General features: G+C 36.3%; 1 protein-coding gene across 3 annotated transcripts in view; it reads left to right on the forward strand.

The window, feature by feature from the left end:
• Nucleotides 1-2,496: 2,496 nt before the first annotated feature.
• The window catches only part of LOC118891073 (aldo-keto reductase family 1 member C3 homolog), a 30,239-nt gene continuing 7,520 nt past the window's right edge, over nt 2,497-25,215 (forward strand). Inside the window, exons 1-7 of one of the 3 annotated variants that reach the window (XM_036844674.1) lie at nt 2,497-2,605; nt 3,641-3,751; nt 14,663-14,805; nt 16,483-16,650; nt 18,833-18,949; nt 19,632-19,709; nt 20,701-20,823. In XM_036844674.1, coding sequence (XP_036700569.1) covers nt 14,719-14,805; nt 16,483-16,650; nt 18,833-18,949; nt 19,632-19,709; nt 20,701-20,823 — 573 coding nt within the window. In that variant the 5' untranslated portion in view covers nt 2,497-2,605; nt 3,641-3,751; nt 14,663-14,718. The remainder of the gene's footprint in view (nt 2,606-3,640; nt 3,752-14,662; nt 14,806-16,482; nt 16,651-18,832; nt 18,950-19,631; nt 19,710-20,700; nt 20,824-25,215) is intronic. The other 2 variants (XM_036844673.1, XM_036844675.1) reach the window with 2 other exon arrangements.

A 25,215-nucleotide genomic window follows, 5' to 3' on the forward strand; every position in this document is an offset into this window, starting at 1 on the left:
AAAAACACACATGTTCCAAATGAAATAACAGGATAAAACCTCAGGGAAAAAAACCCTATCAAAAGAGAGATAAATAATTTAACTGATTAAAAACTCAAAGCAATAGTAATAAAAATGCTCACTGAATGTGGTAAGATAGTAGAGGAACACAACGAGAACCTCAAAGAACTAGAAAATATTAAACAGATCCAATCAGAGCTGAAGGATACAGTAACTGAAATACAAAATACACCAGAAGGAATTAACAACAGGCTAGGTGATACAGAAGAATGCTTTCACAACCTGGAAGACAGAATAGTGGAAATCACTCAATCAGAACAGCAATAAAGAATAAATTATTTTTCATAAGAACAGTTTAAGGGACCTCTAGGATAACATCAAGTGCACTAACACTTGCATTATAGGGGTCCTAGAAAGAGAAGAAAAGAGAGAAAGAGGCAGAAAATATATTGGATGAAATTATGGCAGAAAAGTTCCCAAATCTGAGAAAGGAAAAGATATCCAGGTGCAGGAATCACAGAGAGTCCCAAATGAGATGAAACCAAAGAGGCCCACACCCAGACATATTATAATTAAAATGGCAAAAGTTAAAAGTAGAGAATTCTAAAGGCAGCAAGAGAAAAACAATGAATCACATACCAGGAAAACCACATCAAGCTATCAGCTGATTTTTCAGTAGAAATATTGCAGGTCAGAAGGGAGTGGCATGATATATTTAAAGTGCTGAAAGGAAAAAAAACCCTATGATCGAGGACAGTCTACTCAGCAAGATTATCATTCAGAATTGAAGGAGAGCTAAAGAGTTTCCCAGACAAGCAACAACTGAGTTTATCACCACTAAACTGACCCTACAAGAAATATTAGTGTCTCCCTTAAGTGAAAAAGAAAAGGCTATAACAAGAAATAAGAAAATATAAAAAGGGAAAAATCCCACTAGTAAAGCCAAGTGCATAGTAAAGGTGGTGCATCAACCACTTAAATAAACTAGTACAAACGTAAAAGACTAAATTAAATAGTTAAGGGATAGACATGAAGATGTAAAATATGACATCAAAAACACAAAATGTCAGGACAGAGAGGGTAAAATGTAGATCTTTTAGAATGTGTTAGAGCTGAAATGATATCAGTATAAAACAAGTAGATATAGGTATAGGTTGACATATATAAACTTCATGGTAATCATACATCAAAAACCTACAGTAGATACACAAAAATTAAAGAGAAAGTAACCCAAATATAACACAAATAAAGTTATCAAATCAAAAGATAACAGACTAAAAGAAGAAAAAGACAAGAAAAACTACAAAAACAAGCAGAAAACAAGTAACAAAATGGCAATAAGTACAGTACTATCAGTCACTTTAAATGTCAATGGACTCAATCCTCCAATCAAAAGACATAGAGTGGCTGATTGGGTAAAGAAATAAGAACAGTATACATGCTGCCTTCAAGAGCCTCACTCCAGAGCTAAAGACACGCACAGAATGAAAGTCAGGGGATGGAAAATATCCTCCATACAAATGGAGGCAAAACAAAAACAAAAACCTGTTCTAGCAATACCCATATCAGACAAAGTAGACTTTAAAACAAAGTCCATAATAAAAAACAAATAAGGGCATTACATAATGATAAAGGCGTCAATCGAAGAAGAGTCTATAACATTTGTGAACAAATATGCATTTAATTTAGAAGTACCTACATATATAAATCAAATATTAACAGACCTAAATAGAGAAATTGACAGGAATACAATAATAGTAGGGGACTTTAACACTCCACTTACATCAAAGGTTAGATAATCCAGACAGAAAATCAATAAGGAAAAACTGGACTTAAATGATACATTAGACCAGTTGGACTTAACAGATATTTAAAGGACATTCCATTCAAAAACAGCAGAAAACAAATTCTTTGCAAGTGCACACGGAACATTCTCCAAGATAGATCACATTCTAGGCCACAAAAGAAGTCTCAGTAAATGTAAGATGATGGAAATTGTATCAAGAGGCTTTTCTGATCGCAACATGAAATTAGAAATCAATTATAGAAAGTAAAATTAAACAAACAATAAGTGGAGACTAAGCAATATGCTACTAAAAAACCAATGGTCATTGAAGAAATCAAAGAGGAAATAAAAAAATCCCTTGAGACAAATGAAAACGGACACACAATTTCCAAAATCACAGCTTAGCATTTTGTTGACATCACTGTACATGTTAAATTTTATTTGGCTTCATAACATTCCATTGTATCAATGTTTCATGATTTCCCTAACTCCTCCCAAATTTATTATAATTTAACTTGTTTAGAGGTTTTTCCTTTATGGATAATGTTGAGCAAGATAATAAGTTATATAAAATATTTATCATTTGGGGGGAGTTACATTGTGATAGTTCTTTAAAAGTTATACACTGGGTGAAAGATATAACCCCTCCAACAGTCTGTTTGCATACTGCAAAAACTATCAATAATTAACCTCCACTAAGCACCTTGCCAGCATGTCTTTTTTTGTTACCCTTTTCAGGATTGCACCCTTGTCAGGACTGGATATTCTTATTATAAAGCAAAGAAGAATAAATGAAATAATTTTTTTCTGATTGAAAAGGTAAAAAAGCAAATTTTCTTTCATTTTGAAGTTTTATTTCTTTACTAAAGGTTAATATTTTGAAAAACGCTCATTAATCATTCCTTTAAATTGTGTGTGTATGTGTGTGTGTGTGTGTGGTGTAGTGTAGTGTAAGATAGCTAAGTGTTTCAAACGATGTTTGGTCAAGAAGGGGCTTCATCATTGGAAAAACAAGAAAGATATTGGTATGTGGAGGTTTCTAGTCCAGCATATGGTTAATAATTGTTCAACATTCTCTTATAATAATTTACAATAATGTAAGTGTATCTGGAATTTAAAATTTACTCATTAAAAATATGAGTTAAAATTTTGCAAAAAATTAATGATGTCTTTATTATTTTATAACACTTTAATTAAGACCACTCTGATAGAAGTACAACCAAGTTAACTGGCTTCAATTCTCTTCTTACTCCATGGGTACTGCTTTAACCCTGCTTCTCCTCCAATGTATTTCCTAATAGCTGGTCAGTACAGTTGGGGTGTTACCTTCCTGTTATTCATTACCTCTGAGGGCAGAAGAAAAAATCAGTGTCTGCTTAGTCAGAGGAGCAACAGGTAATGGTTCCAAACGCCAGTGTTTGGAACTTAATGATGGTCATGTCATTCCTGTATGGAATTTGACACCTATGCACCTGAGGAGGTAACAATAGTAGTTTGGGGTTGAGGATTCAAAAGAAAATAGACTTAATATGAGTGGAAACCAGTGTGGGTTGTCAAGTCATTGAGTTCCTGTGTGACTCTGGGAGGCCCATTTTGTTCTACTAACCAGGCTAGAACCATCCCCTATGAAAGGGGAGAAAGTATTCAGTCTTCACTCCACATCAGGGCCTGATCATACAGTCACCTACCGATTATTCTGGGTTTCCCCCCGGTTTGCATCTCTTTCCCAGCTTGGCAGAAGAGGTGAGACTCAGCTGTCAAGGACACTGTCAGTTGCTTTGCTTAGAGATTGATTGTAATGGGAGTGGTTTCTCTGTATATTTCATCAATTCAAGATTCCTTTCCTCCTTCCAGGAAGACATAACCCAAAGAAGTAGTTGATGTAAAAGGTCCTGAAGATGAGGTGCTGGGAAAATGATAGGAGAGAATTGCTGGGCATCTATGGGGTAGCCTGCTGAGTGCCGGGTGAGAAATACTCCACCTGTGTTTTGCCTTGTACTGTTGTTACTGCTTGGAAACTTATCTTGAATAGAAAATATAATATCATTTGTAGGAATAAGCCACAATCTTATAGGGCAAGGTCTTAGTTCTTGGTCCTTGTTACTGTATTTTGATTGAAACATAATTTAATTGCTTGGACATAAGAGAGGCTAGTGCACAAGTCTCTAGACTGGAAGTCAGAAAGTTTGCTGTTCATCTTGTCTTTAGTGTATGTAGTTGTATGACAAAGGACTGGTCCTTAAACTTTGAGTCTCACTTTTCTCCTCTGGAAATACAGAAAGAAATATTCAGAGACTCTTTACCAAAGAAGATATTCAGATGGCAAATATGCAGATGAAAATTTGCCCAACATCATTTGTCATTAGGAATAGGAAACTAAAAAAAAAAAAAAAAAATAAGATTCTCCTACACACCTATTACAATGGCCAAATTCAAAACAGTGACAGCACCAAATGCTGACAAGGATGTGGAGCAACAGGACCTTTCATTCATTGCTGCGGGGAATGCAAAATGGTACGCCTACTTTGGAGGAAAGTTTGGGGTTTCTTACAAAACTAAACATACTCTTACTATGTGATCCAGCAACTGTGTTTTTGGGTATTTACCTAAATAAGTTGAAAGCTTATATCCACAAAAAACCTTGCACATGGATGATTATACTAGCTTTTAATAATTGCCAAGTTATATATAGAGGTTCATTGGGTATGGATACATAATTTTATCCATCAGTAGAATATTATTCAGTGATAAGAAATAAACTATCAAGACATGAAAAGACACGGAGGAAACTTAAATGCATATTGCTATGTGAAAAAAAGTGCCTTAAAAGGCTACATACTCTACGCTTCCAACCGTATGACATTCTGGAAAATGCAAAATATAGAGACAGTAAAAAGGTCAATGTTGCCAGGGGTTTGGAGGAAGAGAGAAAGGGAAGGATGGATAGTGGAGCATGTAGGATTTTTAGGGTGGTGAAACTATTCTGTATTATGTATACAGTAATGGTGGATACATGTCAATACACATTTTTCAGTATGCATAGAGCTGCTGTACAACAATAAGTGTGAACCGTAATGTAATCTATGCGCCCTAGTTAATAGTAATGTATCAATATTGGCTCATCTGTTGTAACAAATGTCCCACAGTAATGCAAAATGCTAATAACAGGGCAAAGTGGGGGGCGGGGAGAGGGGGTATAAGAACTTGCGGTACTTTGTATACAATTTCCCTGTCAATCTAAAACTACTCTAAAAATAGTCTATTATTAAAAATAAACAATGTATTGTCCAATTTTTATTCTTTCTAACAGTTTATTACCTTTAATTAAAAAAAAACTTTTTTGAGAGTCTAAGAGTCAGATTTTGTGATTATCTCATGACACCACCATTAAAGGATTTGATGCACCTGTAGTCAAATTGTCAGTGTTTCTAATAGTTCTCAGGTCTATGGAGGTGAACTGGAATGGGAAATAGGCCATTCTTTGGTCATCATCTACATCTTAGCAAAGTAGGTTAGCAGGTTTCCAGGCTTATTCACATGAGACTGTGTGGAATAGTTTTGGAGAAACTCATTTTCAAAGGGGCATTTCCCTCCTAAGGAAAGTGGAATCAGACCTCAAGGAACTTTCCATTTCTGTGAATTGACTTGCTTATCTCTGCTCTTTTGTGGCAGCTCTCTTTGTCCAGATATTTCCTGCCTGCACAGCATTTAGAGATGTCAAAATTCTTTCATAACCTGCACAGCAAAGTAACTATTTCATTCCATGCTGACTTGCAGTACCACAAAGATAAAGAACAGATATTCCCTGGGCCTATAGGAAGTTTCAAGATAAAGCCTGAGATGGCATGGCTTATGAATGGCACCTATGCCCAAGGCAGACTGAAAGAATAGCTTTGCGGTTGTAGAACTGAGCCAACTGGGACAAAATTCCTAGTTCGGTGATAATTTCTGTATTTTATTCTTTGGAATCAAAGCTGTCAAAAATAGTCTTTGCCAACAAGAGCCCATGGAAATTGCAATTCCAAACACTATGGGCTTGAGATATCATGGAATTCATTCAAGAGATTCAGCTAGGATACTCCCAGTAAAATACTAAAAGGTCATACCAATATTGGCCTATTTGGAATTGATGTTAGGAAACCTGACATTTGGACTGCAATAATCCTGAATCTTAACATAAGACCTGGAACCACAAGAGTTACCACAAAACCCCAAGACATGCAGGCACAAGATTGTTTCTCAAATGAAAAATAACGATGCAAATGAGGAAATCTACCACCATGGAACGGAACCAAAAGATGTAACAAATAGGAAAAAAATCACACAAGAAGACATAAAAATAATAATGTAATATGAGCATGATGTAAAAATAATGTGGTTTGGCATTCTCAAAGGAAATTAAGAAGGGACAAACATTTATGAAAGGAGAAGAAAACTAAGTAAGTAAAAAAAAAAAAAAAGACAGATGGGAGAAAGAACTAATTGGAAGTCTTATGAAAAATAAATTATCTGAATGAAAAAAGGAAAACTTCAATAGATGCAAGAAGCAGGAGGTTAGACACAACAGCTGTTAATTTTTATTTAAATGAGTGATTGTTTTTAGCACCTATTTGATGTCTCTTTATCTGGAAGAGACAAATTCTAAACCTGAAATGAGTGAATCAATGAATTTGTCTGTTTGAATCTTCCTTTCCAGTTTAGATGCCTTTTATTTCTTTTTCTTGTCTAACTGATCTGGGTAAGACTTCCAATACTACGTTGAATAAGAGTGGTGAGAGCGAGCATCCTTGCCTTGTTCCTGATCTTAGAGGGACAGTCTTCAGTTTTTCACCATTTAGTATAATGTTTGCTGTGGGTTTGTCATATATGGCCTTTATTATGTTAAGGTACATTCCTTTTATACCCATTTTATTGACAGTTTTTACTATAAATGGGTATTGAATCTTAGATGCATTTTCTGCATCTATTGAGATGAACATATGGTTTCCATCCTTCATTTTGTTAACATGGTGAATCATTGTTTTATTTGTGAATATTGAATCATCCTTGCATCCCTGGAATAAATCCCACTTGATCATGATGTATGATCCTCTTAATGTATTGTTGTATTCAGTTTGCTAACATTTTTCTGAGGATTTTTGTATCTATGTTTATCAGAGATATTGGCCTGTAATTTTCTTTTTTTTTAATGTTGTCTTTGTCTGGTCTGGTATCAGGGTAACGTTGGCCTCATAAAATGAGTTAGGAAGTGTTCCCTCTTCTTCAGTTTTTTCTAAGATTGTGAGAAGGATAGGAGTTAAATATTCTTTGAATGTTTGGTAGAATTCACCTGTGAAGCTGTATGGTCCTGGATTTTTGTTTCTTGGGAGATTTTTGATTACTGTTTCGATATCTTTGCTAGTGATCAGTTTATTCAAATTTTCTATTTCTTCATAATTCAGTCTGGGAAGGTTGCGTGATTCTAAGAATTTGTGCATTTCTTCTAGGTTGTCCAGTATGTTGTCATATAACTGCTCATAATATTCTCTTATAATCCATTGAATTTCTGTGATATCTGTTGTTATTTCTCCTCTTTTTTTCTGATTTTATTTATCAGAGACTTCTCTTTTTTTCTTAGTCTAGTTAAAAGCTTGTCAATTTTGTTTATTCTTCCAAAGAACTAGCTCTTAGTCACTGATATTTCTATTATCTTTTTAGTCTGTATTTCACTTAGCTCTGATTTTTATTTTCTTCCTTCTACTGACTTTGGGCTTCATTTGTTCTAGTTTTTTAGTTCCTTTAGGTATAAGTTTAGTTTGTTTATTTGAGATTTTTCTTGTCTCTTGAGGTGGATCTGTATTGCCATAAACTTCCCTCCTGTTACCACTTTTGCTGCATCCCATAGATTTTGGTACACTGTATTCTCATTTTCATTTGTCTTCAGGTAATTTTTGATTTCTCTTGATTTCTTCATTGAAAAGAAGAAATCAAAACTTGTTTACTAGCATGTTGTTCAGTCTCCACATATTTGTGATTTTTCTAGCTTTCTTGTTGCAGCTGATTTCTAGCTTCAGACCATAGTTATCAGAAAAGATGCTTGATATGATTTCAATCTTCTTAAATTTATTGAAACTTATTTTGTGTCCCAACATATGGTCTGTCTTTGAGAAAGTCCCATGTGCACTTGAGAAGAATGTGTATTCTGCCACATTTGGATGGAATGTTCTGTACAAATTTATCAAATCCATCTGGTCTTATGTTTAATTTAAGGCCTCTGTTTCCTTGTTGACTTTATGTCTGGATGACCTATTCATTGACATAAGTGAGGTGTTAGCTATTATTGTGCTGCCATCAATTCCTCCCTTTAGGTCTGTTAATAATTTATGTGTTTTGTTGCTCCTATGTTGGGTGCATATATATTAATCACTGTTATGTCTTTGTGATGAATTGTTCCCTTTATCATTATATAATATCCGTCTTCGTCTCTTGTTACCTTTTTTAGCTTGAGGTCTATTTTCTCTGATATGAGTACGGCTACACCTGCTTTCTTTTGGTTGCTATTTGCTTGGAGTATCATTTTCCAACCCTTCACTTTTAGCCTGTGTTTGTTTTTAGAGCTGAGGTGAGTCTCTGGGAGGCAGCATATAGTTGGGTCTGGTTTTTAATCCAGCCAGCCACTCTGTGTCTTTTGATTGGTGAATTCAATCCATTTACATTTAGGGTGATTATTGGTAGATGAGGACTTAGTAATGCCATGTTATCTTTTGTTTTCTGGTTGCTCTATATCTCCATTATTTTTTTCCTTGTGTTTCTGTCTCCCATTTTGGTTTGGTGGTTTTCCATGGTGTTTTTCAGTTTCTTTTTTTTTTTTTTTTTTAATGTTTCATGTCTCTGCTCTGGGTTTATGTTTTGTGGTTACCGAGGTTTGCATACAACATCTCATAGATAAAATAGTCCTTTTCCTGCTGATAGCATCTATTTTCATTTGCCTATACAAGTTCTGTTCTTTTCCACTTCCCTTTTATGTTTTTCTTGCCTCAAATTATCCCTTTTATGTTGTGAGTTTGTTACCAGATTGAAGTAGCTATAGTTATTTTTTCTGCTTTTTCCCCCCTTTTAACCTTTATGCTATAATAAAGCATTTTAAAAAAACCTATTCTGATATAGAGTTTCAACTTTCTGATTAACTCTGTCTACTTATCACCTTGCTCAAAGTTTTGCCTTTTTGTTTCTGGTACAAGAGCTCCTTTTGACATTTCCTTGTAAAGCAGGAAAAGTTGATGAACATCCTCAACTTTTGTTTATCTGGGAAAATCTTTATTTTGCCTTCATATCTGAATGATAACTTTGCTGGGTATTCTTGGCTGACAGTTTTTATCTTTCAGTATTTTGAAAATGTCATTCCACCCTTCTCCCTTCCCCCCAGCCTATTAAGTTTCTGTTGAGAAATCTGCTGATAGCCTAATGGAGGTTCCTTTGTAGGTTACCATCCTTTGTTCCCTGGCTGCCATTTTCTTTGTTGTTGACTTTTGACAGTTTTAATATAACCTTGGAGAAGGTCTTTTTGCAAATATAATATGGGCTGATTAACTGAGTCCCCTACTTATTTTCCCAGAGTCTTGGTGAATCCAAGAGCCCTGTAACCCCACCTACCACAACAGATTGTCGTAAATGCAGAGGGAAGAAAGAGAAAAGAAGGTGTGAAGGATTTTCAGAGACTTGCTCCCCTTAGTGGTCAGGGGTGAAAAGTTAAGCAGTGAAGTAACATTTTTCTCATTGCTCACATGATTGATTCATATCATGGTATCAGTAGTTTTAGCTCTATAAATGACAGCCTAAGGCTTCCCTGGTGGCGCAGTGGTTGAGAATCTGTCTGCCAATGCAGGGGACACGGGTTCGAGCCCTGGTCTGGGAAGATCCCACATGCTGCGGAGCAACTAGGCCCGTGAGCCACAACTACTGAGCCTGCGCGTCTGGAGCTTGTGCTCCACAACAAGAGAGGCCGCGACAGTGAGAGGCCTGCGCACTGTGATGAAGAGTGGCCCCCGCTCGCCACAACTAGGGAAAGCCCTCGCACAGAAATGAAGACCCAACATAGCCAAAAATAAATAAAAATTAAATGACAGGCTGATTGTACCCATATTAGGACAGTCAATACTCTCCAATGGAATACAGTGTCTGGGTAAATTCTGCATTTCCAGATCAGACTCAGAGCTGTCCCTGAAAGACAGATTCATGGCTGTTTTCACAGTTCGAGAAGGGTTGGTGTTTGCCATGTGGAACATCAGAGATGATTTTGTTCCCTTTCTCTAATATTTAAAACTGTGCTTGACTGTTTCCTCTTTGATTATAATACATAATTTTGTGTATGACTTTAATTGTGGCATAGAAGAGAGGTTCAAAAACAGTGTGGTGCCAATCAGCACCTATGTGTAAGTTTTGCAAACAAAAATCAAGGGCAGATGAGCACATAAATACCTTGCCAGGGTCCTCCGGGCAACGGTCTCAGTGTTTACGGCTGCTTTTTCACGTTCAAGTTTGGATATATACTAGATATCCACTTAGAGGTAAGTACCCAAATCTTTACATAGAGGAAATAATTCTCTGAAGTCAGGGATTCTCCCTTTCTTGGTGTGGAACCATGTCCAGTAACTCAACAGTGAATTATAGTACATACCTCTTGGTCTTTTTTTTTTTTTTTTTACAACATTTCAAAACATTTACAATATTGTGTTAGTTTCAGGTGTACAGCTAAGTGAATCTGTTATACATATACATATATCCACTCTTTTTTAGATTCTTTTCCCATATAGGTTATAACAGAGTATTGAGTAGAGTTCTCTGTGCTATACAGTAGGTCCTTATTAGTTATCTATTTTATATATAATAGTGTGTATGTGTCACCTCTTGGTCTTTTAAGTGATTATATTGAGTGCTTTATCCTTTGCTGTCTCTGTAATTTGATATTGCTTACTGAATTATTTTATTTATACATAAAGAAAAAAGATAAGTATATAATTTTAAATACATATGTAAATGATCATATATTTGCTTTTTTGTTGAATTTTTTTCTTTTTGCCCTTTTTGTCCCCCATGCCCTCTTTTTCCCCCTTCACTCGTTTCAGCAACACTTCACAATAATGAATGTTAACAGCTTAATATGCACTTCCTATATTTTCTCCAGGCTTATATAATATATACCTATATATACATTTATATACACAAACATATATGTATGTATATATGTACACATATACAACATATGGAAATTATTTGTCATGTTTTAACAAAACCAGATCCTGTGTTCAGCACATGGAAATTCCTCCAAGTGCATTAGCAGAGCAAATACTACATGGAGTGAAGTCACTGTAATTATTTACTGATTTTCTTATGGGTGAGTGTTCACTTGGTTCTGGGTGTTGGCACTAAATATGGTTATGTAAAATATCCTTATACATGTGCCATTACACAGGTGCTTTCATTTCTGGGGATCAGGATTTATGAGTTAAAGGGTATATGAAATTTTAGTTTCAATAGTTGTTGGCAGATTGCTTTTCACATTTAATTTCACATACCTAGCTACAATATACGAAATTACTTTCTTATCCACACCGCTACCCAATAGATACCATGACTCATTTAAATTTTGCCAGTCAGGTGGCTATAAACTGAAATCTCTTTTGTTACTTTAACTTGCTTTTCCCTAACGACTAGTGAATCTTTTACTATGCTCGTGGACATTTGGGTTTGTATTATTATTTGCAATTTATCTTCATAGCCTCAGTCAAATTTTTATAAATTACTTGTCTTTTGCTATATCAGCTCCCTGTTATCTAGTTTATAAATATTTTCCAAATTTATCATTTTCTTATTAACTCTGTTAAAAGTTTGGATTTTTATATAGCCAAATATGTTTATTTCTCCTTTCATAGCATTTGATTTTCTGGTCTATTTAACAAGCTCTTCTCTCAGACAAGATTATGTCTTGAAGTTTCTTGTATTTTTCTCCTCATTTTTCACACTTTATGTCACTTACATATTTGGAATTTATTTACAGTTGACCCTTGAACAACACAGGTTTGAACCATGTGAGGCCAAGTGGCTTTTTTTCAGTAAATATGTACCACACTAGTAATCCACGGTTGGTTGAATCTACAGAGGCAGAACTGCGGATATAAAAGGGAGACTGCAAAGTTATATGTGGATTTTCAACAGTGCTTGGGTTGGCGCCCCTAACCCCTGCATTGTTGGAGGGTTAACTGTATATATATGGTGTATTTGTCTTCTATTCCATCAATGACAAAAGTCTTTAGTATATTCTAGTAAATTTTTTTTACTAGAATCTCTGTATTTGTTAATATATTTGCATCCTCCAAGATGCTTTTACTATAGTCAACTCTAAACTATGTATATTTTCACAGTAACATCTTTTTATTATCAGATTTTAATGAAATGATATTAGTATTTTGCAACACAAAAATGAGTAGGTTTTTTTTTGAAAATTAAATTTATTTCTATCTTACCAGATCTTAGAGTAAAACAATACTTTCAAAGATCAACCCAAAGAATTTATAGAGTGTCTTCAGGAAAAATGGCATAATTGGAAGCACCAGGAATCCATCTCTCTACCTTGACAAAAAATTATATTGGTAGAATCTGTCTGAAGTAAATATTTTGGAACTCTAGAGTCTATTTGAAGGCTTGCTGCATCCAGAGCAAAGCTTGGCTGGTAAATTGCGGTTAGTACCGGTCAGTTACAGCCCTCAGGGTGGTGTTTACCCACCGCCCACCTTCCAGACCTGGGGCAGGCAGCTGTGAGGAAGGAAACCCGAGGTTCTGGTGTGGTTTGCTGTATCCAGGGTGGGAAATAAGGAGCTTGTCTTCCACATATCAGTGTTCTGTGTTCTGATGGTAGGTTGCTGCTCTGATTGAAGAGGTACAAACAAGGCTGCTGCCATTGTTTTTTACCTCACAAGCTGAAGTGGCTTCCCGGGGATCTAAATAAGCCATTTCTGCTTTGGGGGGCATTCAGAAAACACTTGTTTAAAGCATTAGCTTTCTGGAGGGGGTAGTGTCGATTTATGGCCCCTGTAGGCTACTTAGCTGTACAAAACAGATGCCAATGCAGTGATATTACAGAGTAGTTTAGCCAAATTCTCAACAAAGACATATGAAAAAAGTCCAGGTAACATCATACTCAATGGTATGATGAAAGACTGAAAGTTTTCCTCCTAAGATCAAGAATGAGATAGGATGCCTATTTTTACCTCAGCTATTCAGCATGATACTGGACATTCTAGCCAGAGCCATTAGACAAGAAAAAGAAATAAAAGCCATCCAAATTGGAAAGAAAGCGGTAAACTATCTCTGATCACAGATGACATGATTCAACATACAGAAAACCCCAAAGAGTTCACAAGAAAACTACTAGAGCTAATAAATCCAGCAGAGTTGTAGGGTACAAGATAAATACAGATAAACACACAATCAGTTGTGGTTCTATACATCAACACTGAACAATACTAATAATCCAATTTAAACTAACAAAACTAACAAAACTAATAATCCAATTTAAAAATTGGGCAAAGGACTTCAATAGACATTTCTCCAAAGAAGACATACAAATGGCCAATAGGTATATAAAAAAATGGTCAGCATCACTGGTCATCAGGAAAATGCAAACTGAAACTACGTGACATGACTTCATACCTGTCAGAATGGCTATTATAAAAAAAAAAAACAAAAAAACAACCTGACAGATAATAAGTCTTGGAGAGGATGTGGAGAAATTGGAAAGCTTGTACACTGTTAGTGGGAATGCAAAATAATGCAACTACTTTGAATGAATGTTCCTCAAAAAACTGAAAATAGATCTACCATATGATTCAACAATCCCACTTCTGTGTACTATTCCAATAGAATTGAAATCAGGATCTTGAAGAGATATTAGTTCTCCTATGTTCATTGCAGGACTGTTCACACTGCATAAGATGGCTATAATAAAAAAAGATAATAAGCAGTGTTGTGAGGTTGTGGAGAAATTGGAACCCTCATAAATTACTGTTAGGAATGTAAATGGTGCAGCCAATTTGGAAGACATTTGGCAGTTCCTCAGAATGTTAAATATGGATTTGCTGTATGACCCAGCAATTCCACTCTTAGGTATATACCCAAGAGAATTAAAAGTGCAAGTCTACACAAAAACTTCTACATGAATGTTTATAAAAGAATTACTCATAATAGCCAAAAGGTAGAAAAAGCAAAATGTTTATCAACTGATGAATATATAAATAAAATGTGGCATATCCATACAGTGGGATGTTATTTAGCCATAAAATGGACTGAAGTACTGATACATGTTTCAACATGGACAAGCCTTGAAAATATTATGCTAAGTGAAAGAAGACAGTCAGAAAATGCCACATATTGTATGAGAGCATTAATATCAGATGTCTAGAATAGGCAAATCTATAGAGACAGAAAGCAGTTGCCAGGAATTGAAGGGAAGGAGGGGTGGGGACTTGTTTCTAATGATTGTGGGTTTCTTTGGGGATGATGAAAATGTTCTAAAGTTGTGTAGTGGTAACAACTCTATGAATATACTAAAAACCACTGAATTGTATACTTTAAAGGGGGTGATTTTTGTAAGCTTTTTATTTTATATTGGAGTATAGTTGATTAACAATGTTGTGTTAGTTTTAGGTGTCCAGCAAAGTGATTCAGTTATACATATACGTGTATCTATTCTTTTTCAAATTCTTTTCCCATCTAAGTTGTTACATAATATTGAGCAGAGTTCCTTAAAGGGGGGGATTTTATGATATGTGAATTTTATCTCATTAAAGCTGTTAAAAAAAAATAACAATTGTATTGAATACTATTTTCTTCCCTCTGCAGATTTCTCTTAATAAAGAGGAAAATTAGTGTTTGTTTAGCCAGAAGAGTGAGAGAAGATGAGTCAAATGAGACTTTTTTCTTTAAAGATGAATGATGGATGCTTCATGCCTATGCTGGGATTGGGCACTTCTGCCCCTCCTCAGGTAATCAGAATGGTATTGGAGATGGAGGAGTAGCAGACTTGGGTCCTGATCAGAACCAGTCACTGTGTGAATTTGGGAAATTCAGATGGACCACGCTTTCTTAATGTGTAGTATGCTTCTCTCCAGGTTAGGTTATTTTGTGCATTGTCAGTGCTTTTCAAATTTTAATAGGCATGAAAATACCTGAGGATCTTGTTTAAAATGCAGACTTTGGGGTTCTGCCCACAAAGGTTCTGATTCATTCGATCTGGGATAAGGCTCAAAAATCCACATTTCTAACGAGCTGGCAAGTGATTCTGATGCTATAGCAAGAGATACGGAAGTTCTTCATCTTTCAGCAATTCAGGGGTGGGTCCATCTTTTCCCTTTATTCTCATTTGCTGTCCAGTTGTAGCCATTCCACAGTAGGTTAGAATCAGTGAAACGTAGTTGTCTTGATTACCACGTATCAGAGATGTTGCCGCAAATTTCTTAGTGATGAAGTTTCTCTGTAATTTCTAATGTCCAAGTTGTCCCCATCCACCTCCAATCGTAGAGCATCCAGAGAAATCTCGGGGGCAAAAAGGACCTGGAGAATGAGAGACCAGATTCATCTTAGAGGGAGTTTTGGTGGTCTGAGGTGAAAATAGTCTCTTACAGGTCAGGCTGTGAATACTGTGCTGTGGGGAGAGGCATGTGGCACTTGGAAGTTCTCTCTCTGTTTGGAAGACTGAACTTCATGCTTGATTCCCCAGCAGGAGAGCCACGTGGAGTGTGATGTTGAGGTCTGTAGCAAGGACACTGGCACGGACTGTTGCTTTTACTTTGACTTGGCTCTTTCATCTGTGGACAGTCAGCTCATCCCCCTGGGACTGGTCAATTCATCAGGAGTTGCAAATTACAAAAATATACCCAAAAGACCTTTTAATTACTGAGTGAAGTAGAGGGGATAATGGAGCTGTGAAAAGGATTGATAACTTCAGAAGTCCAGCCTGGTGGTCCAGCAGAACAGTAGGCAGCTAAGAAGAATAACAAAATTGTGAAGGAGAATATTAGCTAAGGATTAACTTAGTAACCAAAGAAGGAATTAATTATAAGATATTTTTAAGTGACAAAAAAGAGGGTTTTTTTTGTTTGTTTTTGTTTTTTACATTTTAGTTCTTCCTCAAATGTTGTTTGAAGTGTTTCTCCAAGTTTACAAAGATAAATCACAAATTTATTCTCTCTGAAGTTACATCTTCATCGCATTGATCATTTTTTTGCACTGGATTTCCGGGTTGAAACCAGTTTAATGATCTCTTACAGAGTGAATTAATTTAGAAAGGTAAATCTATATATTGTGTAAATCTATACATGTATATACTGTAAGTCCAGAAATAGAGAGTTCATGATGTGATGTGCTGGGACCAGCTCATGAGCTCGAAGATTCAACTGTAAGAGTCTTTTCCCAGCATCGGTTGCGTGAAATTAGCAATGGTGGGAATAGTTCCACCATAGAAACTGGCTAATACTACAAATCAGGACTCCTTCAGAGTCAGTTGTTAAATATTTACTGCCGATCATAGGTCAACATTAAGCTTTGTCACCGCTAGCTCTTAACCCTTAGAAAAACAATGGGTTCTGCTGACTAGCTCTGCTTATGGAATTGGTCATCTGTTCCTGAATCAAGTAGGTCTTTATCTTTTCATGCTCTTCTAGGTTGCTAAGAGTGAGGTAGAAAAGGCCATCAAGAGAGCAATCGATGTAGGCTACCGCCATATTGATTCAGCTTATATGTACCAAAATGAAGAAGAAATTGGCAGGGCCATCCAGATGAAGATTGCAGCTGGCACTGTGAAGAGGAGTGACTTATTCTACACTACGAAGGTGTTGTGTATAGTTGCATATGTATCTGTGGAAGCTCACTCTTAGCTGAATCATTTCTTGGCATATTTCTTTTCTCATTGGTTTAATTCTCATTCACTCTCAGACCTTGAACTATGAGAAGGCTGGTTTGGAACAGCTGGATAGGAATGTGGGTTCTGTGGTCAGACTTCCTATATTTGAATCCAGGTTCTGCCACTTACTTACCTTGGACAAACTACTTAAAGTCTGTGCCTTAGTTTCCCAAGCTGTAAATGAAGATAACAGTATTTGCCTCACAGGATTTTTATGAGTATTACTTCAAAAAAAATACATGTAAAGCTTTAAAAATATTTAATGTATTTTAAATGTTCAAAAATACTAGCTGTTATTATTATCATATGTTTTCAAACTCAAGGATGGATTTGGCTTTTCCAACTCTGTTATACTCAAGTTTTGATGAAGTGACAATCTTTCTTAGCTGTAGTGTGAGGTAAAGCAACTTAGTCAGAAAGTGTAGGCTTTTGGAAACTACAATCAAATTTTGGTTTTTTAATATTCTATATATTTGACTTTGTGAAATTTTTTTTTTAAATGTTGAGTTTCTTTAGGAGTTTTTGTTTAAATTCCTCTACTTAAAAAAAAAATTGATTTATTTATTATTTATGGCTGCGTTGGGTCTTCATTTCTGTGTGAGGGCTTTCTCTAGTTGCGGCAAGTGGGGGCCACTCTTCATCGCGGTGCGCGGGCCTCTCATTATTGCGGCCTCTCTTGTTGCGGAGCACAGGCTCCAGACGCGCAGGCTCAGTAATTGTGGCTCAAGGGCCTAGTTGCTCCGCGGCATATGGGATCTTCCCAGACCAGGGCTCAAACCCGTGTCCCCTGCATTGGCAGGCAGATTCTCAACCACTGTGCCACCAGGGAAGCCCTGTGAAATTTCTTAACCAAAAAAAAGTCTTTTAACCTCTTTAAGTCTTAGTCTTTATATCTCAATCTATTGTGTTGTCAATAGACATTTATTTCTCTTTCCTATGAGGTAGGAAAAATAATATAATACCACGGAACTGATATGAGGATAACATTCATGTTTATAAAAGTATTTCTAATGCAATTTTAAACTTTCAAGCCATTTTTACTAATATAATTTATACCCACTGATATCACATCTGAAACAAACAAAGGAACTTACTATTTAAGTTGGATTGGAAATGGAACACAAGAGGAATTTTCCCCATCGCGTTCATTGAACTGACTACTGCTAGAAAAAAAAGCATTTGAATTTGAGGTAAAGTAGCCCAAGAGGAGGGAGTTGGTGTCCATGATAGTGAACCCTATACTGGTCTATGAATGGATATTTCTTCCTTCTCGCTCCCGAATGTGAATCTCTCCACACGACTGTGTTTAGATGAGGTATTGCTAGAGCACTACCCTCTTAACTCTCAGCTTTAATCCTCTTTACATGGGATCCGTTTGTTTCCTTACCTTTAGTAATTTTGATGGATTTTCCTTAGATTATTACTTCTTAAAATGAAGTAACTAAAATGCCCTCCCCCCAAAGTTCCTAAAGGGCCTAGCTTTCTTTGGCAAACCTAACAATTGAATGCAGCCAAGATAGAATTTCCTGTATCACAATCACTTGATGTGCTTGTTTAAAATGCAGTTTCCCAGGGACCTCCCTGGTGGTCAGGTGATTAAGACTTCCCCTTCCAATGCAGGGGGTGTGGGTTCAATCCCTGGTCAGGGAGCTAAGATCCCACATGCCTTGGGGCCAAAAAATCAAAACATAAAACAGAAGCAATATTGTAACAAAATTGATAAAGACTTTAAATACGGTCCACATCAAAAATTCTTAAAAAAATAAAAAATAAAATGCAGTTTCCCAGCCCAGTCTCCAGATATTCTAATTTATGATGTTTGAGGGAGAACCCAGGGATATATTTTGCACAAACAAACCAAATAATTCTTTTTAGTATTTTCAGTTTTGAGAGCATCTGTGTAAGACCATATTTTAACTTTCTACCATGTTTTCTTAATTCAATGTGAAAATAAGCTATGATGATAAAGAATCCTGAGCTTCACAGGATGACTTGTCACTTCCCAACGACCACGAGTGGGTTTTTGGTTGTTGTTGTTTATTTGCCATTGTATTAATCTCTCCTAAATGTTCTTAAATAATCCCACCTCACTTGTCTTTCCACCACTGCAGTTGTGGAGCACCTTTTTCCGTCCAGAATTGGTCCAAACTTGCCTGGAAAGCTCACTGAGGAAACTTCAACTGAGCTATGTGGATCTTTATCTTACTCATTTCCCAATAGCTATGAAGGTTAGTGAAAGTTATTTTACTTTGGTTATCAACATCATTAGTAGCTAAATAAAAAGAGGATATAGTTTGTGAAAATGAGAAGAATCATATATAATACTTTAATATTCTTTTTGTTTTTTCTTTTTTCTGCAACTATCCCTATCCCAGTTCACTATTCCAGCCCCAGACTGATGGGTTTACTGGTTTCAATGTATTTGCCTTGATCTTGTGGACAACTGTCTATATTTTCAAGTCCCTGTACTCTTGAATTTCAACCTCATGCCCACTGGTGTCTGGGGAACGTCCCAGTGTGGAGACCTGTGAAGGCACAGAAAATTTAATGAGGATGAGACTCAGCCCTTGAGATGGTGACAAGTCCCTCTCTCAAAAGACCACCTCCAGGTGGAAAGCAGGGATGGAAGAGCCTTATCCCACAAGGATCTGGGACAAAGGAGCCCATTCAGCTATGGCACCACTCTGGGCTCTCACTAGGATGGGGTGTTGGGTATCTCAAGTTGTCCTTGACACAAACAATATTTATTAAACCTTTAGAGGTTAAAAATATTTCTAAGAAGTGTACTTTCTCAATGTACTAAGAATAAGGATAGATGGTTCCATTAGCCTCAAGGTCTAAAGGCTCCAAACATCTTGGCTGAGGCCAGACATAGCTTGATCCAACCTCTTCTTCTTTCCTATATTCCAGCCTGGGGAGGACTTTTTCCCAAAGGACACATATGGAAACATCATTTTTGACACAGTGGATCTCTGTACCACATGGGAGGTGAGTGCAGCTCCAAAGAGGCCATGTCTCTGCACCCTGGGGTGGAGAGGACAGAAATGGAATTGAGGAGAGGAGGATGTAGTCCAATTCTGCCCCCCGTGTAGATTTGGGCAAATCCCTGAATATCCCTCTGCCTCAGTTTCACATTTCTTCTATTTAGTAATTCAATAAGTAGTTATTGAGTGCTTATGATTACTGAGTACTTCTAAGTACTCAGGCTACATCCATGAACAAAACCAAGGTCTCTGACCCCATAGAGTGGTAGGTGCTACTGGTGGGGGGGAGGGATGCAGTGGTATAAGAAAGAGTAAGGGAACTGAGTGTGCCAGGCTGGGTTTGGGGCACAGATAGGCAATTAAAAACAGAATGGACAGGGCAGGTCTCTTTGAGAAGGTGGCATTTGACCAAAGACTTGCAGGAAATGAGGAAATTGATTAAATGGATAATGAAATTGATTAATTGATTAATGGATTAAGTAGATTAAGTGTGTATCTGGAGGAAGAGTGATGCAGGCATAAAGAAAATCAAGGCAAAGATTTTAAAGTAGGAGAGAGCTTACCATGTTCAAAAACCAGCAAAGGGGCATGTGTGGCTGGAACAGAGTGAATTTGGTGGACAATAATAGGAAATGAGGTCAAAGAGAAAACAGGGAGCTGGTGGTCTGGGAGATGGCATGGCCACTTCCTGTTTCCCAGGCTGCAACTGACTCCACCTCCATTCTCCTGGCGCTTGTTCTACTATTGTTCTATCATAGTTTTTTAGGTGCTAGCTAAAGATCGTACTGGCTCTCTTAGCCCTGCCTTGGCTGCTTGCATTCTTACTCTATCTCCTTACCCATTTCAAAAACTATTTTATTTCCCATTCACCTCCTATTGGCCAATTCTTGTCTTATTTACTGACATCTGCATCACGTATTGTCTCTCATCCACAGCATGCTACCATTTGTTATGCTTCTCTAGCCAGTTACTCCTCACCACCTCTTCCTCCCCAGGCCCTGGAGAAGTGTAAGGATGCAGGACTGGCCAAGTCCATTGGGGTGTCCAACTTTAACCGCAAGCAGCTGGAGATGATCCTGAATGAGCCAGGGCTCAAGTACAAGCCCGTCTGCAACCAGGTGAGCCCCACCAATTGGCCCCCCAACCTCTTATCCCTCATCAGCTTACTCTTCCCTCACTTCAACAAAGTCACCAATGGCGCTCCCCCTTATGTACTGTACCTTTGGACACTAGCTGCTTCAAGAAAACAGAATGTTTTTTAAGTTACTGAAGATCTAAAGGCTATGCCACTTTATTTTTATTTCTTTTATTTGTTTTTGTTCTCATGTCACTTTATAAGAAACATTTAGGAGTCAGGCTGAAGTATAATCTAGTAGGTGTTATAGTGGTTGGTCCTAAAAATTCAGAGCTAGCAAATGGCTGACTTTTCTCAAAAAAGGTCAGTAAAGTTGGAACACTCATGTGTCAAAGAAAATGGGTAATTCATCTTTAACAGCTCTTTTGAGTTCTGTGTCATGAGATAACCATTGAGACTCTTGATGGTACAAAATCACTCCCAAACAATGCGAATGTACTTAATGCCATTGAACTGTGTACTTAAATATGGGTAAAGTGGTAAATAATGTATGTTATGTAGATTTTACTACCATAAAAAATTTAAAGTTAAAAAATTTTTAGAAGTCTACTTTGTTAAGATAAATTCACTTTAATGAGCAGCACATCCATTCCTGATCTTGGAGAATAATGAAAGAAATCATGAGTGTAGAAATAACTGGCAATACTTGTGCCCAGCAGAGGACCAATATTCCCATGTTATCTCATCTCCTTTTAGACGTCTCACATGTAGACTGAGAGAGGATGAATCTAATATCAACCCATAAATTAGATATTAGTAAGGCTTATTGTTTTCTTACTTGTAGATGAAAAATACAAACAGGAGTTCTAAAAAATTTTAATTTATGTCCTTTGGGAGATTTACCTCTGCTTTGGATATCACCAATTTGAGAAAGGAAAGAAAATTGGTTTTTAAAAATTCTTATAAAATTTTAATAATTTTGTGACAGATGTTAGCTAGAATTACTGTGACGATCATTTTGTAATATATACAAATATTGAATCATTATTTTGTACAGCTAAAACTAATATAATGTTATATGTCAATAATACCTCAATAAAAGAGATCAAACAAAATATCGTAAGGAACTAAGCCAATATAAGATACCATGATATATAATTTTTGGTTTTACTAAATTAGTAAACTGAAATCTCATGTTTAAAAATGTAGTATGTTTTTTAAAATTTTTAATTAATTCTTTTGTCTTTTAAATTAAAAAATTTTTATACAAGTTTTAAAAGTTACTTTCCATTTACAGTTATTACAAAATATTGGCTATATTCCCCATGTTGTACAATACATCCTTGAGGCTATCGTACACCCAATAATTTGAACTATTGAGAAAATTAGTTTTGACTGGAGGAGTGGTGAAGAATTAAGCGAGAAGCTGGACATTACCCTGAACTCTAAGGGGTGAATGGAATTTGGCCAAGTGGAGGCTGAGCAATTTAAAAATGAGCAAAGGTTCTGAACAGATACATCAACAAAGATATACAGGCATCCTCCTTTCATTGCGTTTTGAAGCTAGTGCATCTTTTATGAATTGAAGGTTTGTGGCGACCCTGTGTCAAGCAAGTCTGTCAGAACCATTTTCCCAACAGCATTTGCTGAGTTTGTGTCACATTTTGGTAACTCTCACAATATTTCAAACTTTTTCATTATTATTTTATTTGTTATGGGGATGTGTGATCAGTGATCTTTGATGTTACTATTGTAACTGTTTTGGCACTTTTTAGCAATTGAGTCTTTTTAAATTAAGGTATGTAGTTTTTAGACATATGCTATTGCACACTTAATAGACCACAGTGTAGTGTAAACATCACTTTTTATGTTTACTGGGAAACTGAAAAATATGTGGCTCCTTTATTGCAATATTTGCTTTATTGTGATGGCTTGGAACTGAACCTGCAATATCTCCAAGGTTTGCCTGAACAGGTAGCAAATAAGCATATGAAAAATTGTTAAACATCACATATCATTAGAGATTTGCAAATTAAGACAAAAGTGAGATAGAATAGTTCCCTCTTATCTGCGGGATGACACCCCCCCCCCCAAACAGTGGATGCCCCAAACCATACCATGGATATTACTGAACACTATACAGACTATGTTTTTTCCTATACGTACATGCCTATGATAAAGTTTAATTTTAATTAAGCACAGTAATGGGACTTCCCTGGCAGTCCAGTGGTTGACTCAGTGCTTCCAATGCAGGGGGTGCAGGTTTGATCCCTGGTCAGGGAACTAAGATCTCACATGCCGTGTGGTATGGCCAAAATATATATATATATACAATTAAGCACAGTAAGAGAATATTTGATTTGTTAATTATGGTGTATCACAGTGATTCATTTGCATATATTGAAGAATCCTTGAATCCTTAGGATAAATCCCACTTGATCATGGTGTATGATCTTTTTAATGTGTTGTTGGATTCCGTTTGTTAGAATTTTGTTGAGGATTTTTGCTTCTGTGTTCGTCAGTGATATTGGTCTGTAATTTTCTTTTTTTGAGATATCTTTCTCTGGTTTTGGTATTAGGGTGATTGTGGCCTCAGAGAACAAGTCTGGGAGTGTTCTTTCCTCTGCAGTTTTTTGGAAGAGTTTGAGAAGGATAGGTGTTAGCTCTTCTGTAAATGTTTGATATAATTCTCCTGTGAAGCCATCCGGTCCTGGAATTTTGTTTGCTGGAAGATTTCTAATTACAGTTTCAATTTCATTACTTGTGATTGGTCTGTTTATATTTTCTAATTCTTCTTGGTTCAGTCTTGGAAATTTGTACAAACCATATGGTCATCTCAATAGATGCAGAAAAAGCTTTTGACAAAATTCAACACCCATTTATGATAAAAACTCTCCAGAAAGTGGGCATAGAGGGAACCTACCTCAACATAATAAAGGCCATATGCAACAAACCCACAGCAAACATCATTCTCAATGGTAAAAAACTGAAAGCATTTCCTCTAAGGTCAGGAACAAGACAAGGATGTCCATTATTGCCACTATTATTCAACATAGTTTTGGAAGTCCTAGCCAAGGCAATCAGAGAAGAAAAAGAAATAAAAGGAATATAAATTGGAAAAGAAGAAGTAAAACTGTCACTGTTTGCAGATGGCAATATACTGTACATAGAAAATCCTAAATATGCTACCAGAAAATTACTAGAGCTAATCAATGAATCTGGTAAAGTTCCAGGATCCAAAATTAACACACAGAAATCTCTTGCATTCCTATACACTAACAACGAAAGATCAGAAAGCGAAATTAAGGAAACAATCCCATTTACCATCACAACAAAAAGAATAAAATACCTAGGAATAAACTTACCTAAGGGGCAAAAGACCTGTACTCAGAAAACTATAAAACACTGATGAAAGAAATCAAAGATGACACAAACAGATGGAGAGATACACAATGTTCTTGGAACACTGGAAGAATCAATATTGTGAAAATGATTACATTACCCAAAGCAATCTACAGATTCAGTGCAATCCCTATCAGATTACCAATGGTGTTATTCACAGAATTAGAACAGAAAATTTTACAATTTGTATGGAAACACAGAAGACCCTGAATAGCCAAAGCAATCTTGAGAAAGAAAAACGGAGCTGGAGGAATCAGGCTCCCTGACTTCACACTATACTACAAAGCTACAGTAATCAAGACAGTATGGTACTGGCACAAAAACAGAAATATAGATCAATGGAACAGGATAGAAAGCCCAGAGATAAACTCACACACCTATGGTCACCTAATCTATGACAAAGGAGGCAAGAGTATACAATGGAGAAAAGACAGTCTCTTCAATAAGTGGTGCTGGAAAAACTGGACAGCTACATGTAAAAGAATGAAATTAGAACACTACCTAACACAATACACACAAAAAAAACTCAAAATGGTTTAAAGACCTAAATGTAAGACCAGACACTATGAAACTCTTAGAGGAAAACATAGGGAAAACACTCTTTGATATAAATCACAGAAAGATCTTTTTTGATCCACCTCCTAGAGTAATGAAAATAAAAACAAAGATAAACAAATGGGACCTAGTGAAACTTAAAAGCTTTTGCACAGCAAAGGAAACCATAAACAAGATGAAAAGACATCCCTCAGAATGGGAGAAAATATTTGCAAACAAAGCAACTGACAAAGGATTAATCTCCAAAATATACAAACAGCTCATGCAGCTCAATATCAAAAAAACAAACAACCCAATCAAAAAATGGGCAGGAAAAAAAAAAAGGGCTGGAGACCTAAATAGACATTTCTCCAGAGAAGACATACAGATGGCCAAGAGGCACGTGAAAAATGCTCAACATCACTAATTATTAGAGAAATGTAAATCAAAACTACAATGAGGTATCATCTCACACCTGTCAGAATGGCCATCCTCAAAA

The sequence above is a fragment of the Balaenoptera musculus genome, chromosome 2 (assembly GCF_009873245.2).
Source record: "Balaenoptera musculus isolate JJ_BM4_2016_0621 chromosome 2, mBalMus1.pri.v3, whole genome shotgun sequence".
Taxonomy (NCBI): Eukaryota; Metazoa; Chordata; class Mammalia; order Artiodactyla; family Balaenopteridae; genus Balaenoptera; species Balaenoptera musculus.